The sequence below is a fragment of the Chiroxiphia lanceolata genome, chromosome 25 (genome assembly GCF_009829145.1).
Source record: "Chiroxiphia lanceolata isolate bChiLan1 chromosome 25, bChiLan1.pri, whole genome shotgun sequence".
In the NCBI taxonomy this organism is placed as follows: domain Eukaryota; kingdom Metazoa; phylum Chordata; class Aves; order Passeriformes; family Pipridae; genus Chiroxiphia; species Chiroxiphia lanceolata.
The window spans coordinates 4072936-4088460 of record NC_045661.1 but is presented as its reverse complement, the minus strand read 5'-3'; the positions used below and the strand labels follow the sequence as shown (position 1 = coordinate 4088460).

The window sequence follows — 15525 nt, the reverse complement described above, 5'->3', positions numbered from 1 at the left end:
AACCTTGGAGTTTCAACTTCTAAAAAAAAAAAAATACCCCAAAAACACTAAGCCTGTCTTTACAATTATCTCATCCCTCTTCAAAGCAATTAAAAGAGCAATGCTGCAGAGCAGCTCCATGTCTCAAACTAAGCACACTTGCCATTATAAAATGAGTAGAAGCCTCAATTCTCATTTTCATGCCAGCTGATAAATATTTAAGAGCGATTTGTTTCATACAGGTATCAACTGCAGATCATTTTCTCTGCTCCACAGAAAAGCTGCCAACGGGAAACAATGATGGTTTAACGTTTTCCCCACCACCTGCTTCCAAAGTTTCCTAAATATTATGTATGAGTTATGACTGATTGGAGACCTGCTACAAGATGAATCCAGCAGTGGGAGAGGAGAGGCACCAGACAAGCCAGGATTCCACCCTGCTCTTTGCCTGCACATACCAATGATTCCTCACTTTTAAAATACATCAGAGAAGGCAAAGAAATCTTTAACACCTAAAATGTGTCTCCTCACACTGGCAGATCTTGCAGATTAAATCCATCTGGCTGAGACTAACTAATGGAATAACAGTTTTAGACCAGATTACATGATATTCACAGACTTTATCTCACAGAAAGGACTGTGTTACAGTAAGATTAGTCTCGGGTGTGAAGGTCACTTCACACTATAATACTTCAAATGTCTGAAGACCACAAGAGGCTCTAGCAGCTTAAATATCTGCTGAGCATGTAAAAAGTCTTGTGTAGCTGTGAATTTTAAAGCCTCTCCCTAGCCCCAAAAATAGGAAGTCAAAATGCAGGGTTTGCTAACCCCCCCCAAACATTTCTGACCAATTATTTCTTTTGTTCCCTGCCCACATGTGAGTGCTGGGAAATCATAAGACAGGAAAAACTTAATGGTTCAGCACTGGCAAAAAAAAAAAAGAATTATCTCCTCCTAATTGCAACTAAGGTGCAGGTTTTATCAAACCTTAATCCTAAATATATTTGAGTTCATAATTTACCAGCATTGCTGCAAATATTTCATGATGGAAGCAAACAAGCCTGAACTTCAGACAACCCTACAATGGCTTAAGGATTCTTTCCAAGGCAGGGCTTGTTAAAAAAATCTCTAAATAATTGTCATGAACTTACAGCTCCTTCAGCTGAGCGTGGGCAAAGGGATTTTCTTGGATGGACATCACTGCATTGTTGCTTAGATCTCTGCAAGTTAAGCAAAATAATGGGTCAGTGTGATTTCATGTGGTATCTTCAGCTAAACTCTTGAAAATTTGACAGAGAATGTAAGACTGAAGTTGACAAATAATTACAAGTTCTACAGTGTAAAGTACTTACAGATGTTCAAGCCCTTCCAGACCAGAGAATGCTTTTTTGGTAATGGACTTTATCTGGTTTCCTTGCAAGATTCTGAAAGACAAAGCCCCAGATCCCAGTCTGAATGTCAATATGAGTTCACAAACAGGACCCAAAAGAAGTTCTCCATAATGCTTAACTATAGTTTTTCTATTTCTAGCTGAGCTAAAAGATTAAATGCTACTTTTTTTTAGCTTAAAGGTTCAACTAATTTTCCCACAAACAGGGTTTCATTTCTATTTTTACCTTAAGAGACTTGGGTTAGAGATATGTCAGAAGATAATTTAAGTGAGGAGAATGAAACAGTGATAAGTAGAACCATCACATGAGCTCCTGGACTGCACCTCACACCAGGCTATTTGTTACAAGCCATGTCTGTAGGTCCACAGGATGGAGCTTCCTACAAAGCATGTGGCACTGGATGAAAAGTGCATAGTCCAAGTACTGAAAAGTTGTTAACTCAATAGTGTTCCACATTTCCTCAAAAATACTTTGTGGTTTGGGGTTGTTTTTTTGAAAAGCAGTAACTTTTAGCCAAACTAAAGAAGGACAAGAATTGATAATCATCACACAGAGGGAGGGAGCTATTCAGTAATAAATGAAGCCAAGTACTTCTGCTTAATTTCTTCAAATTGGTGCTGCAATCCAATGTTCCTGAACGTGGAACCCAAGCTCATATCAGGAGGTTGTGGCACACAAGTGGAAACACAGAACAGCTGCCACTAAAAAAGGCTTTCTGCCCTGTCACTGATTTGCAATTGCTTAATATTTTGCTCTCCCTCTCCTCTGCATGCCTGGGAAGTGCTATCATTCCCATGCTTTGTAATACATACAGTTTATCCAGCCTGCTGAGTCCCACAAATGCTTCATTTGCATCTTCTATGGCCCAGGAGATCTCATTGTTCCTCAAGTCCCTGCAGGAGAAGAGCTGTCTTAGACAAGAAGCCCTGGAAAAGCCTGGAACTAAGCTTTTTTCCTTAGAAAGAAGCCTTGGAACATCATCATGACCAGGCTTAGCAGTGAGCTGGGGAAGGGATTAGTGCTGTAGGGGCCAGGGACAGTGCTCTGGCACAGCATCCCCTGGAAGGTCTCAAATCTTTCACAAAACTAAGTTTGTCAGGAGATGAATATCCCACTTCAGAGGTGCAAGGGAAAACTGTTCCTGATCAGTGCTGCAGCCAGAACCACAAACAAATTCTGCAGCACGACTTCTTGATGTGGTATTTAAGGAAAGCCCCAGTCTGACCAGCACTTGTCATGTGAGGGAGTATTTGCCAGGAGCTGGGAGAGGCTCCTGAAGCAAGTTGGTTCATGTAAGGGAATTAAGCAATACACCAGCAGAATTAATCTTCCCCAGTAACAGGCTTATAACAGCATTAGCATATTAAGAGATTACACACACAGGTTACAGTGTAGGGCTGCCAGGCACACAGGGGTGGATTTTCAGAATGAAGTCGATATTCTGTTCACAAATCTCGTTATCAGCTAATGGGATTTCTGATCGACCTCTGCACAGCACTTCAGCCCCTTATGGAGAAGAGAGGTCTAAACAGCAAAAGCAATAGAGCAATCTGGTTTGGAGAGGATTAAATGCTTTTTAGAGAGAAGAAGAAATAAATTCAGTTGCATTTTTAGCCTGAATGGGACGGACTCAGCCAAGAGCATGTTGTGATACCACCACGCACAGAAGTCCCTGCAGACAGGAGTGTTTAAAGGAAATCACACTAATAAAGAATAATCTGTACTGTGTTTCTATGCAACAGCTTGTGGAGCTTCCAAATGAGTCAACTGACACAAAACTAGCTATATACACAGGCAACTGTGTATATCACTCATATAAACACCTTTTTTCCCCTGTGCTAATGGGGGAAAAATGAAGTATCTGCTTTCCCTTGGGTGAGACTGTAAACTGTGTAAAACTCCATCCTGGAAGAGACTTGGATTAACCTCCAGAACACCATCAGCAGTAACATTGTTTTCTTATAATTCTTTGAAATATGAAAGTCTTGGTCCTAACAGCAGGCAGCAGCCATTTCCACAATTAATACATATGCACGTTAAATTTTAGGACAAAAATAAGAGGAATTCCATGTTTCATGCATCATAAGGTCTGAAGAAATATGGCCTTGAAACTTGCTCACATTAAATATTTTCCTCTTTAAAAATTATTCAAGCTAAAGCACTTGACATGGATGTGATCTAATGAGAGTGACCAGATGAATAACAGGCCGAATTTATTTCCACCTTGCTAATTCTTGTGATTTAAAAACTTGTTTTCAGAACTATCTCGAGGTCTGATTCAGAATGTTAGATGGTGAATGCTGGAGAACACAAATGCCAAGCTATTCACAGTATTATGGAGTAAATAATGGGGAAAGATGGAAAACTTCAGTGCTATTTTTTAGACACGCTTTTAATTCCACCTTGCAGTTAATATCAGTTTTACAGTTTATTCTCCAACACAGAGTGGCAGGGGCTGAACACAGAGAAATATTTACATCAGCCTCAGCCCTGAAACAACCAGCACACAACCAACAATGGGACTAATCCTGCAGCCACACGGTGTCTCTTGTTGTTTGAAGTATTTTTACACTCCACTACTCAGACCACTTAGCAAAACGAGCGAGCAACCCAAAAGAAAAGCCCCTCATTGTGTGAGCAGAGGAGTTGGCTCCTCATGCCTGGCTGGGCACGAATGCCTGGAGCCTTGTTAATCACCACTGCCCCCCGTGCTGCACATTCCAGCCCCAAAGGAAAGGGCCAGGCCCTGGGCTGTTGACGCCCCTGAGAGCCCAGGAAAACCTACTAATTAATCTGCTCTTGTTCTTTTTCATGCTGCTCTAAACCTAAGAAATTAGGTTTAATTATTTCATTAAAAGGTTGCATTAAGGTTAACAGAATATGACTGCTTACATAAATCTCTCTGGTGAGTTTGCTTATTTAAGCATTTATTTAATGAAGTGACAGAGGGGTTATAAACTTTCACTCCTTTCTCAAGTACCATTGTTTAGGATAATTACAACTGTTCAGATCTACTTGGGGCAGGACTGGGTCTTTTCAGAAATACCCAACAGCTGCAGCTGCTGTGAAAGGTCCTGGCAAGTGCAGAGCTGAGCCTGTGACAGCAAGAGGAACCCTACACCTCTTGTTATTCTGTGACTCCAGCACACGGGCAGGGTGGCCTAAACCACACCTTCTGCAACACAAAAGGCCTCACCACTTGGTTTCTGAGGTTCCAACCCTGACACAAAACCCTCTGGAACAAAGAGCTTCAGGCTGTTTGCTCCACAAGTAGCATTTACCCAGGTTATCCACACCTCTCAGAACCACTGGGGCACATCTGGGCACTCAGGGTCACCAAGTCACCGCTCCTCACCACCACTAAAACTGAGTGGTTGGTTTGTTTTGGCTGGGCTGGAATTCTGTTATCTTGGCAAACCAAAAGATTATCAGCCCTGCCACACCTGCAGGCAGGACAGCCCAGCAGTGACCTCAGTGCAATACCCATTGTCTTTATTTCCACGGGTGAAATTTCAGTCGGATGTTTTTCTGTACTTACAAGGTTTGAAGATTTGTCAGACCCCTAAAGACACCATCAGCAATGTGACTGATGTGATTGTCACCCAGGTTTAGCTTCTCCAACAAGCCAAGTCCCACAAAGGCAGATTCCTTGAGGCGAGTGAGCTGGTTGTACGACAAGTCCCTGGAAACACAGAGCACACGATTTAAAGGGGGGATTAATTATGAAGATACTATCTGACTTGATTAACTATTGTGTTTTGATTAATTTCTCTAACAGAACACTCATAAGTAAAATACACAGCACTTATCATGGGCCTGACAAGGAAATGGAGTGCTTCCTTTGGTAATTCCTTCTTGCCAATCTGTTGTTGCAACATTCCAAAATCCCCAGTGAAAAGCAGCCCAGGACTTACAGCTCAGCAAGTCTTTGGCAGAATTCCCACGCATCTGGGCTGATCCTGGTGATGGCATTCTGGCTAACATAGAGCTGTTGCAATGTCCTCAGCCCATACAGCCAGCCCTTGTTTACTTCTGTTAAGTTATTATGTTCCAGTTCTCTAAGGAATTAGAAGGAAAAACATTTGTCAAGCAGATAATCAATGAAACATCTATTTAGAAACTTTCACCTTGTGGGTCTCAAAATTATTTACTAACATGAAGCATTAGAAAACACAAAATGCACAATTGTATCCAGATTCCATTGAAAGCAAAAGATTGAATTAAAGTATATGAAGAACTGAGTAACCCAACACCAGCTTCAGGGATCCAGTGGCAGAAACAAAACTGCAATCTCTGTTTTCAAAGGTAATTTCTTTTTTGCTAACACTGCATGGTACACCCTGGTGTTTGCTCTGTCAAAGTCACAGAGCAAAGCCCCATGTCATGGGGACTGCAAATGAAAACCAGCAAAAAAGCAACTACAGAGTCCAACATTTGTGATCACCAAGTGGGAAGAGGCTGGGAAGAACACCAATATCATGGAATCACAGAATGGTTTGGGTTGGAAGGGACCTTAAAGATCATCCAGTTCCACTCCCTGCCATGGGCAGGGACACCTGCCACTATCCCAGGTTGCTCCAAGCCCTGTCCAACCTGGCCTTGGACATTTCAGGGATGGGGAAATCTATCTTTCCACCTCTGAAGTAAAAATATGACATAAAAATAATGCAAAAATACTCTTTTCCTATGATTTCTTCAATATCTCAGCACAGCCTTGATGTAAGGGAAGCCATTCAGGACACACCCTCCAGAGTCAGACCCTTAAAGAAATTCCACAATTAGGCATACTCACAATTCCTCTATATTACCCAGGCCAAAGAATGCTCCATCCATTAGTCTGCTAATCCCATTGCGCTGCATTTTCAAGGATTTTAAGGATTCCAGTCCTTGGAATGTAAGGCTTTCCACTATTTTAATCCGGTTCCTTTTCAGTTCCCTTTTATAAAGACGACATTCAAACATTAACACACCTTTCAACAGGCACCACTGTGAAATGATAACATGCTGAGGTGAACAACACAGCTGTAAATGCTGGGTTTATGCTCTCAGGACTGTTACTCACAGAAACTGCACGTGAGGCAATTTGAAGATCTTTGGTGGAATCACACTAATCCTGTTCCTGTTCAGCTTTACCACCATCAGTGAGCTCGATAAGTTATCAAGGCAACCTGCTTCTAGAGTAGTTATCCTGTTGTTACTCAGATTCCTAGGAAAGGAAGGAGGAAAGAGGCCTTTCAGAACACGGGGAATTTTATGAACACAGTGGCACAAGCACCCAGACAGGCCACTGGTTATGAGAACTTCAGATCCCTGCGAAGTCACGTCAGGAATCTGAATTCTGGGACACCAAATCCTTTTTTCCAAAGGAATCAGTGCAAGGAGCTGGTTTTTATTGCATGCCTGTGCTTCAGTTAGACAGGGTTGAGACAGTGTCCCCAGTGATCTACTCAAACAGGGCAGAAATCACCCCCTGTCCCTGCTGGCTGCACTTTGACAACAGCAGTAGTTGTTTTCCATGTTATGTGGGAAAATGCCATATGGATTGGCACGAAAAATATTTTATTTCATGCACATTTATAGCTCCATGAAGCACTGCTACCAGTCCAAAGATATGCAAAGCCCCCCCTACTTTAAGGTAGTAACTTCAGAGCAGTGAGGTGTCCAATACTATCATTGTAGAGCCAGGACTCCCAGGCACAACAGATCCCTTGTACTTACAGGTACTTCAGCTGCATCCGTGGAAAAGAGGAGGCTTTAATTTCTGAGATAAGATTAGAACTAAGATCTAGATTTTCCAGTGAAAGGTAGACCTGGAGCTGCTCAGCATTTATTTCTGGAATGGTATTGTGAACCCTGAAAAAGATCAGCAATAAATGTGATTATCCAAACATCCTCCCAGTCATCCAGCTGAAACAGTGACAGGATTCTGTGTATCAACATCAGGGAGCCTCCTGAGTGGGACATACACCACATGCTTCCAAAAGTGTTAGTTCCTAAAGCAATACTGCAAATCCCAGAGCTATTTGCCACCTTGACATACGAGCAGATTCAAATTCTGAGGCCTGTAGCTGGGCTGTTCCTTGTGGGAACTGTCATTCCCAGACTGAATCCCTTCCTCTCAAAGCTGCCTGCCTTGGTTGACTGCATTTTATTGGTAATTTAGGGTGACTTGATTGTCCAACTGATTTGTATGTCTTTAAAGAGTGCTTACATATTCCCTAAAGCCTTTCAGAGGAGCAGCATTTCAAGACAAAAGAAGATGTTTTCCTGCAATTTGATGGCAGAACTCTAACACCATTCTCCCCTTTGTTAAAAGGCAGATGAGCTGTTACTTACAATGAGAGAAGAGTTATATTGGAAGTTGTTTCTCCAAAATATGGAATTTCACTCAGCTCATTGTAATTCATTTTCCTTAAAAAGAGATTAAAAATAATTATTGGTGCTTCAAAGAGAAGAAAAACCCTTCTGTACACAGCAGAAATAATTCATATCACAACACATTAAACAAGTTTATTACATTAATAATACTAAGTAGTTGACAAAAAAGATCCCTAAAAGCTTAAATGTTAATAATTTGAACAATTTAACAGTAAAACATGCTAGTTTTTCCCATTTTCATGGATACTATTACTTCTCTTTCATTTAAAATCAGCTATAGCCAAAACAATGTCTCATTTCTCTTTAAAATGTTGGTCTTTTAATCTTCTATGAAAAAGTTTTCTGCTCACAAAGCAGAAATTTTATACATAAAGTGTGTTGCCAACACAGAGCATCCATTTTTAATTAACTTGCACTGAATATTTCTACAAGTCAGACGAGGTATCTCTACATGCAATGAAATGTTCTAATTAGAATTAGGTAGGATATCTCTAGAGTTTATCCTCATAAAAACCAACTTACACTTCTTGCAGTGTATGAACAGACAAATCAATGCTCCAGTTGGATGATAATAAATGATTATGACTTAAATCCCTAGAGAACAGAGAGAAAAGTTATTTAGCTCCTGGAATAAAATAAATTTAAAAAAAACCCCCAAACCATGTATGCTTTGTACAACACAATACATATTTATCACAGCTAGTTTTAAGCTCATCAGGCAGGCAGCAGCTATGCTGACACAGGAGAGAAAAATCACCCCTTACAACCAAAACTACCACGTACCTATTAAAATGAATATTAAAATGTAGCTGAGAATATTTTAAACTATTTCCATTGACAACCAGGCTTGGGCAGCCACAGCACCCACACACTCCCCTGCTCCTGCAATAGCTTTGGGCACGTGCTTAACTCCAAAGGCACTGAGGGCCAAACCTGATCCCACAAGGATCACCAAGCCCAACTCCTGGCCCTGCACAGGACAATCCCAAAATCCCACCATGTGCCTCAGAGCGTTGTCCAAACATCCCTTGAGCTCTGGCAGGTTCCTTTTGATCTGTAAGACCAAAACTTATTAGGAGAGAGCAAGGACTTGACACCTGACAGACTATTTGTTGGTAACTTCCCCTCAGGTTCAGCGTAAAGATCCCGTTCTAGCCATGAATTATTAAAATCCTGGGTGTCATGGCAAGTCAGGCAGTTGTTAATGTATTCTTTTAATTACATCGAGATGCAAATTACAGAGATAGAGCAGCAAGCAGGTTTGCAAACAATTATTCATTCCTACAATTAAAAAAAAAAGGCAAAAACCAAAAAACCAATCAAGAGAACCTGGAGAAGAGAACAACTGTAGCCTACTCTGCAGGCTGACTCCTGTGGCACATGTGGTAATTAAGGCAATCCTAAATGCCAGACACCCAAAAACAACAGAGTGTGAGCTGCTCCTGAGCAGCTTTCCCTCCTCAGGGATGCTGAGTGCTCAGGACACCCTCCTGGGACGCCTGGATCCCCCAAAGCCCAGCTCAGCCCCTGGGAGCCCTTGGTGGAGGGAGTGCTGATCCCAAATCCCAGCAGCTGAGCCTTTCCCGGAGGGTGTTGCAAACATGCAGGCACCCAGCCAGTGCTGAGGAGCCTAATCCTGGAGCAGTGGGTTTAACCAGAGCAGGCAGTACCAAGCCAGGCTGTTCCCAAAGGATTTGAGCACAATGGACATTGAAGATAACAACACACCCCTGGAGGTGAGCAGATGCTCCACTGCTGAGCAAAACCATGCCATGGGTGCTGAGCCAGACCAACCTGTGTGTCAGGCACGGCCAGCGGGCACTGACAAAGATCTGGGGAGTCGGATCAGCACACAGAGAAAACTGAACCTGGATTTTCCTAAGGCTTCCAGGGAGAATATCACAGAATATTTCAGCTGGAGGTGACCCACAACAGTCCTCTAGTCCAGCTGCCTGACCACTTCAGGGCTGGCCAAAAGTTAAAGCAAGTTATTCAGGACACTGCCCAAATGCCTCCAAAACACTGACAGCCATGAGGACCTGCTAACAAAAGCCTACTGTCTGATTATCAAATTAGAAATTAATATGTTATATTAGAAAATGCCCAGAAAAATATTTTTCTATTATTAGTCAAATCTGTACTACAACAAATTTTTCATTGCAGTAAGTCCTCTTTCAAGCTCCAAAACACTGACAGCCATGAGGACCTGCTAACAAAAGCCTACTGTCTGATTATCAAATTAGAAATTAAGATTTTAATTTAGAAAATACCCAGAAAAATATTTTTCTAGTATTAGTCAAATTTGGACTAAAACAAAGTTTTCATTGCAGTAAGTTCTCTTTCAAGAAGTTGGGTACAGCTCATATTTAAACCAGTTCTGACATTATTTATATCTAGTTTCTGTTACTGATGCTTTTATTTTTCAAACAGACCAACTGATCACTAAATACAGAGTGAAATTCACTGGCTGATTTTCTGTGTTTAGAGATCATTCAATCACACAGCTAAGATTCCTGCTATCCTGCAGAACCAGATGCAATTCCCTTGCTCTGGAAATGCCAAAATGGAAGAACCCATCATTTTATCAGCCCTTGCACTGGAACTGGGAGGCCCAGGCTGTGCAGGAGCCAGAGCAAACACAAAAAATTTGTATTTTAGAAGATTCATCTGGTATTGTGTATAACATATCCAAACATTCATTTTGAACCGAAGTGGTTTTCATCTCCTAAGTAAATAAAACAGAACACACCCCCCAAAGTGATTATGGGTGATGGAGAAGGACCTTAACTCAGCCCAGCTGAGCTGTGGCACTGTGCTGGTACAGGTGTCAATGCAGGGAGTCATTTGAGCTCACCCAAAAAAACCTACTGTGGATGGAACTCGCTGAACTAATTAAGTGATACCTAATCTACTTTTATTCATCATCTCTCTAGTTACCAGGATATATAAACACACTTGGGCTGGAGGCAGCGACCACCAGCATCGTGCTTCCCTCTCCCCCTTCACACACCCACCCTTCAAACAGGGCTGGAATTCCTTGTTCTAAAGAATCTAATGTGTTAAGATGCAGACATATAAAAAATATTTCCTAACTCCTAGACTTCCCTACCCTTTTCATCACCTGCCAAGTAATCCACAAAACATACATCTTCACAGGAAAAATGAAGTTACAGATGCCTGCATACTTCCATTGTGAAAATAAGTTCCAAAAGTGCTCTCCTGGCCTTATTAAAAACAAAACCCTAAGAGAAAACCAACCTCCCTCACAATGGAAGCATCACCTGCAAGTAGTTTTGAAAGAGTTAGGAAAAAGAATTTTTACTTCTCAAAGCCAGGTGAAGTGATATCATAGAACTAAGAGAAAAGCAGATCAGAGACTTCATCATGTGAGAAAAATTAGGCTTTGATTAATTTTAAACAGCTGGAAAGCATTATAGCTCGTTTAGATTGAGAACTGCCAGAGCAGTCCTAGCAAAGAAAAAACGTCACCCACACTTCATGTGCCAAAATCCTGAAAGCCACAACAGAGACAGATACAGAATGGATGGAGAGCAGCCCTGAGGAGAAGGACTTGGGGGTGTTGGTGGATGGGAACCTCAAGAGGACCCAGAAATGTGTGTCTGCAGCCCAGAAACCTCCCCTGTGTGCTGGGCTGATCCCACAGCGTGGGCAGCAGGGGAGGGGGGATTCTGCCCCTCTGCCCAGTTCGGGTGAGACCCCACCTGCAGAGCTGCCTCCAGCCCTGGGAACAACACCACAAGGATGTGGAGCTGTTGGAGAGAGTCCAGAGAGGCCATGGAGATGCTCCAAGGGCTGGAGCCCCTCTGCTCTGGAGCCAGGCTGGGAGAGCTGAGGGTGTTCACCTGGAGAAGAGAAGGCTCCAGGGAGACCTGAGAGCCCCTTCCAGGGCCTAAAGGGGCTCCAGGAAAGCTGAAGAGGGACTTGGGACAAGGGATGGAGGGACAGGACAAGGGGGAATGGCTTTCCACTGCCAGAGGGCAGGGATAGATGGGATATTGGGAAGAAATTCTCCTCTGTGAGGGTGGTGAGGCCTTGGCACAGGTTGCCCAGAGAAGCTGTGGCTGCCCCATCCCTGGCAGTGTCCCAGGCCAGGTTGGACAGGGCTTGGAGCAACCTGGGCTAGTGGAAGGTGTTCCTGCCCATGGCAGGGGGTGGAACAAGATGATCTTTAATGTCCCTTCCAACCCAAACCAGTCTCATACCCTTATTGTTTGCAGCACCTCAGATTGCACAACACAGCACGGTGCCAGCCCCGCTTCTTCCCACCGCACAAGTTGTGCCAAGCAGCTTCAAACACACCCTCCATCAGCTTGGAGAAAGATACAAGTATTTGTTGAAGCTTGAAAACTTGCTCTTCAAACAACATGGATATCATTTTGCTTATTAGCCTCCTGATGAACTGCCAACTCCCTTCTCCAGGTGCTGACACCCTCCCTGACAAGTTACAATATCCTTGTGCCTCTCTAAACACGAAAGGTTGCACACACAGGTTATATTTCTATGTTGAAATGCACATTTTTTCCCTAAACATTTCCACTTGCTGATTGTGCAGGGAAAGGAGAGAACCACAAAAGAGCAAGAAGGTGACAAACTTCCTTGGACACGTCTAGTTTTTGACACAGATCAGACTCTTGAGTCCTGCTAGTGGAATTCCTGGAGTTAACTGAACAGTGGTTTGTGTGTTTATAGTACCTGCCCAACAGGTTTAATTTTCTCTTGGTCTGGAATAATGCCATTCCTATCAACTGGGAAACAGGATCACTCCAGGAGGGACAGAGAACTCTGTGCACAGAAGCAGGTCTTGATATCCCTCATATTCCAGCACCTCTTCCACCTGAGTATGTTGTAGCCAAAGGTGACAAAAGCAACCGTGACTGTGACAGCAACAGTCAAGGAAGGACAAAGGCTTGACCTGTGTGAACACTATTTACCACACTGTCTAATTAAACACTTGGGAGCAGAGACTATGGATGGCTCTTAATTGCTCTGTGGGATTTCTTTGGAATAACAACGGCAAATGTCAAGGAGAGTCCACAAAGGTTTAACGGAGGGGAAAGGAGGGAGTCCCTGAGCCGCAAAGGGATGCAGAGGAGACCAGGAGCAGCAGGAGGTGCTGAGGTCGGGGTGGAAGGAACATTCCCAAGCACAGTCCTAAGGGACTGTGTCCTAGAGCCTGACCTGAGACTGAAGCCCTGACCTGACTGGCATCACCTACAGCCTTCCCAACCACAACCTGCTTCTGCTCCACACTCCTCTGGCACAGAGCAGGACAAGGCCAGCGTGAAGCTGCTCCCTGCGACCCCGGCACACGGAGCCTTGAGGGGCAGACCCTCTTTCTCTCCACGGCTCCGCTCCAGCCTTTCACTCTTACGGAATCCCAGAACATTCCGAGTTGGAAGGGACCCACGAGGATCCTCGGCGCTTCTCCCCGTGAGCCACGACCCAGAGCAGGGGCCGCCCTGCCCTCGGCGCTCCGGGCTCTGAACCCGTTCTTAACACCCCGCGGGCAGAACCACAGAACCAATTAGCTGGGAAAAGACCTCCGAGACCATCGAGTCCACCCTCTGCCCGATGCCCACCTTGTCCCCCAGCCCAGAGCACTGAGGGCCACGTCCAGTCCTTCCTTGGACACCTCCAGGGGTGGGGACTCCACCACCTCCCTGGGTAGCCCCTTCCAAGGCCTGACCACCCTTTCCACGCAGAAATTCCTCCTGATGTCCAACCGGACCCTCCCCTGGCACAGCCTGAGGCCGTGTCCTCTCCTCCTGTCCCTTATTCCCCGGAGCAGAGCCCGACATCCCCCCGGCTCCCCCCTCCTGTCAGGGAGTCGTACAGAGCGAGAAGGGCCCCGAGCCCCCGCCCCGCTCATGCCCTGCCCCGCACCGCCCCCGCCGGGCCCCAGGCCCGCACCCCCCGCCCCCGCCGGGCCTGTGCACACCCCTCGGCGCTCACTCACAGCCCCGTGGTGCCGGCGGGCAGTGGCGGGATCCAGCGCGGGCCCGGCGCGCCGGGCAGGCGGTGGCGGCTGCAATCCAGCAGGCCGCGGCGGCACGAGCAGGGCGCGGCGCAGGGCTCGGCGGCGGCCGCCCGCACACACAGCGCTGCGGCCGCCAGCACCCCCAGCCCCAGCAGCAGCGGCGGCAGCACGGGCAGGGCCGGCGGCAGCGCCCCGCGGGCGGCCCGCACGGCCGGCCCCGCTCCCCGCATCGCCCGGCCCGGCCCCGCCGCCCGCCCGCGGACACCGCAGCGCGCAGGCGGCGAGGGGCGGGGTTTGCGCCGGCCCCGCCCACGCAGGGCGGTACAACAGCGGGCCGGCAGCGAGGGGCGGGGTCAAGAGGGGGCGTGGCTGCAGCACAAGCCACGCCCCGTTCGCTCGGCAACCGCGCCGTGTAGGCGGTGAGGGGGCGGGGCCACGATGAGGGGGGCGGAGTCAGGAGGTGAGCAGCCATCGCAAGCCCCGCCCATTCCCCGCTGGCGATGGTAGCAGGGGGCGGGGCCAAGAGAGGGTGCGGCTTACGTTCGCCCCGCCCACTCCCAATAGTAACGTCTGTTGAAGGCGGAGAAGGGCGTGGTCACGTCAAGCCCCGCCCCACTCCGCTCACAGCTCGGGGCAGTGAGGGGCGGGGCTACCAAGGGGCGGGGGCAGGACAAGGGACGCCCTGTCGCGATGGCGACCCGAGCATGTCGTGTCGGTGGCCACCAGTGTCACCAGGGTCAGAGGCTGGGCCAGGCTCTGCTCGGGGGTGCCCAGCAATGGGACAAGAGGCCACAGGCAGGAACTGATGCCCTGGAAGTTCCAGCTGAACATGAGGAAGAACAACTTCACTGTGCAGTGACCGAGCGCTGAACAGGTTGCCCAGAGAGGGTGTGGAGTCTCCCTTACTGGAGACAATCTGGACACAACCCTGTGCCGTGCGCTCTGGGATGACCCTGGATGGGCAGGGAGGTGGCACCAAGTGACCCGCTGTGGTCCCTTCCGACCTGAACCATCCTGTGATTCTCTGTCCCCACGAGCCGGGTGTTGTCGCCAGAGTGTCACCCCGTCCCGGGATTGCGGGCGCTGGGGAGATGTCCCCTAGCAGACAGCGAGGTGGTGGGACAGACAGACAGCTGGTGGGAGCCTCGGGCATCGTCCGTGCTGTTCAGGCACTGCCACCTCGTGGTCCCGGCCCCGGCCGGGAAGGGACGCGTGTGCCCGGCTCTCCCGGGGCACGGCAGCCCCGCAGCCCGCCTGGAGTGGGCGAGACGTGGGACACGGGCACCGCGAACCCAGCCCGCCCGGTCGGTGCGGGGCTGCCCGAGGCTCCGTCCCGAGCAGGCTCGGGAAAAAAAATTCCCGATCCTCTGCCCTCGGGCCGGGATGTGCAGCTCAGCGCTGCCCTCGGGCAGGGCAAGCCGGTGCCGGTGCTCGCAGCGCCCGCGGTGCCGGGCCAGCCCCAGCCCCGCAGCGGGGCTGGGCAGCAGCCAGGTCCTGCCCCGGGCGAGTCTGGCTGCGTGGGGAAGGCGGAGGGAGCCGCGCATTTCCCTGCTTCCCAGAGCGGCTCAGGGCACGGCTGCTGCCGGCTGCAGACACTGGAATGGGATGCCGGTGGCAGGTGGAAGGAGATTCCCACGGAGCAGCGAGGCTGAGCCGCCCTGCCCTGTTGCTGCTGGCGCATTGGCAGCGATGTAAAGCTGTCAGAGAGTGTCCAAAGGAGGGCTGGGAAGATGGTGCAGGGTCTGGAGGGGCCATACGGGGAGTGGCTGAGGTCACTTG

The 15525-nt window shown here is 47.4% G+C and overlaps 1 protein-coding gene across 6 annotated transcripts in view; it reads right to left on the bottom strand.

The window, feature by feature from the left end:
• The window catches only part of LRIG2 (leucine rich repeats and immunoglobulin like domains 2), a 28781-nt gene extending 15013 nt beyond the window's left edge, over positions 1 to 13768 (bottom strand). For 4 of the 6 annotated variants that reach the window (XR_004360874.1, XR_004360875.1, XR_004360876.1 and 1 more), the window contains exons 1-10: positions 8271 to 8342; positions 7707 to 7781; positions 7089 to 7223; positions 6433 to 6576; positions 6163 to 6306; positions 5285 to 5428; positions 4909 to 5052; positions 2183 to 2263; positions 1332 to 1403; positions 1131 to 1199 (exon numbers count right to left, since the gene is read on the bottom strand). Coding sequence is in view for 3 of the 6 variants with exons in the window: in XM_032710732.1 (XP_032566623.1) it covers positions 1131 to 1199; positions 1332 to 1403; positions 2183 to 2263; positions 4909 to 5052; positions 5285 to 5428; positions 6163 to 6306; positions 6433 to 6576; positions 7089 to 7223; positions 7707 to 7777 (1004 nt within the window). In the remaining 3 variants the exon portion in view is untranslated. Of the gene's footprint in view, positions 1 to 1130; positions 1200 to 1331; positions 1404 to 2182; positions 2264 to 4908; positions 5053 to 5284; positions 5429 to 6162; positions 6307 to 6432; positions 6577 to 7088; positions 7224 to 7706; positions 7782 to 8270; positions 8343 to 13725 lie in introns of those variants that run through there. The other 2 variants (XM_032710734.1, XM_032710733.1) reach the window with 2 other exon arrangements.
• Positions 13769 to 15525: the final 1757 nt, after the last annotated feature.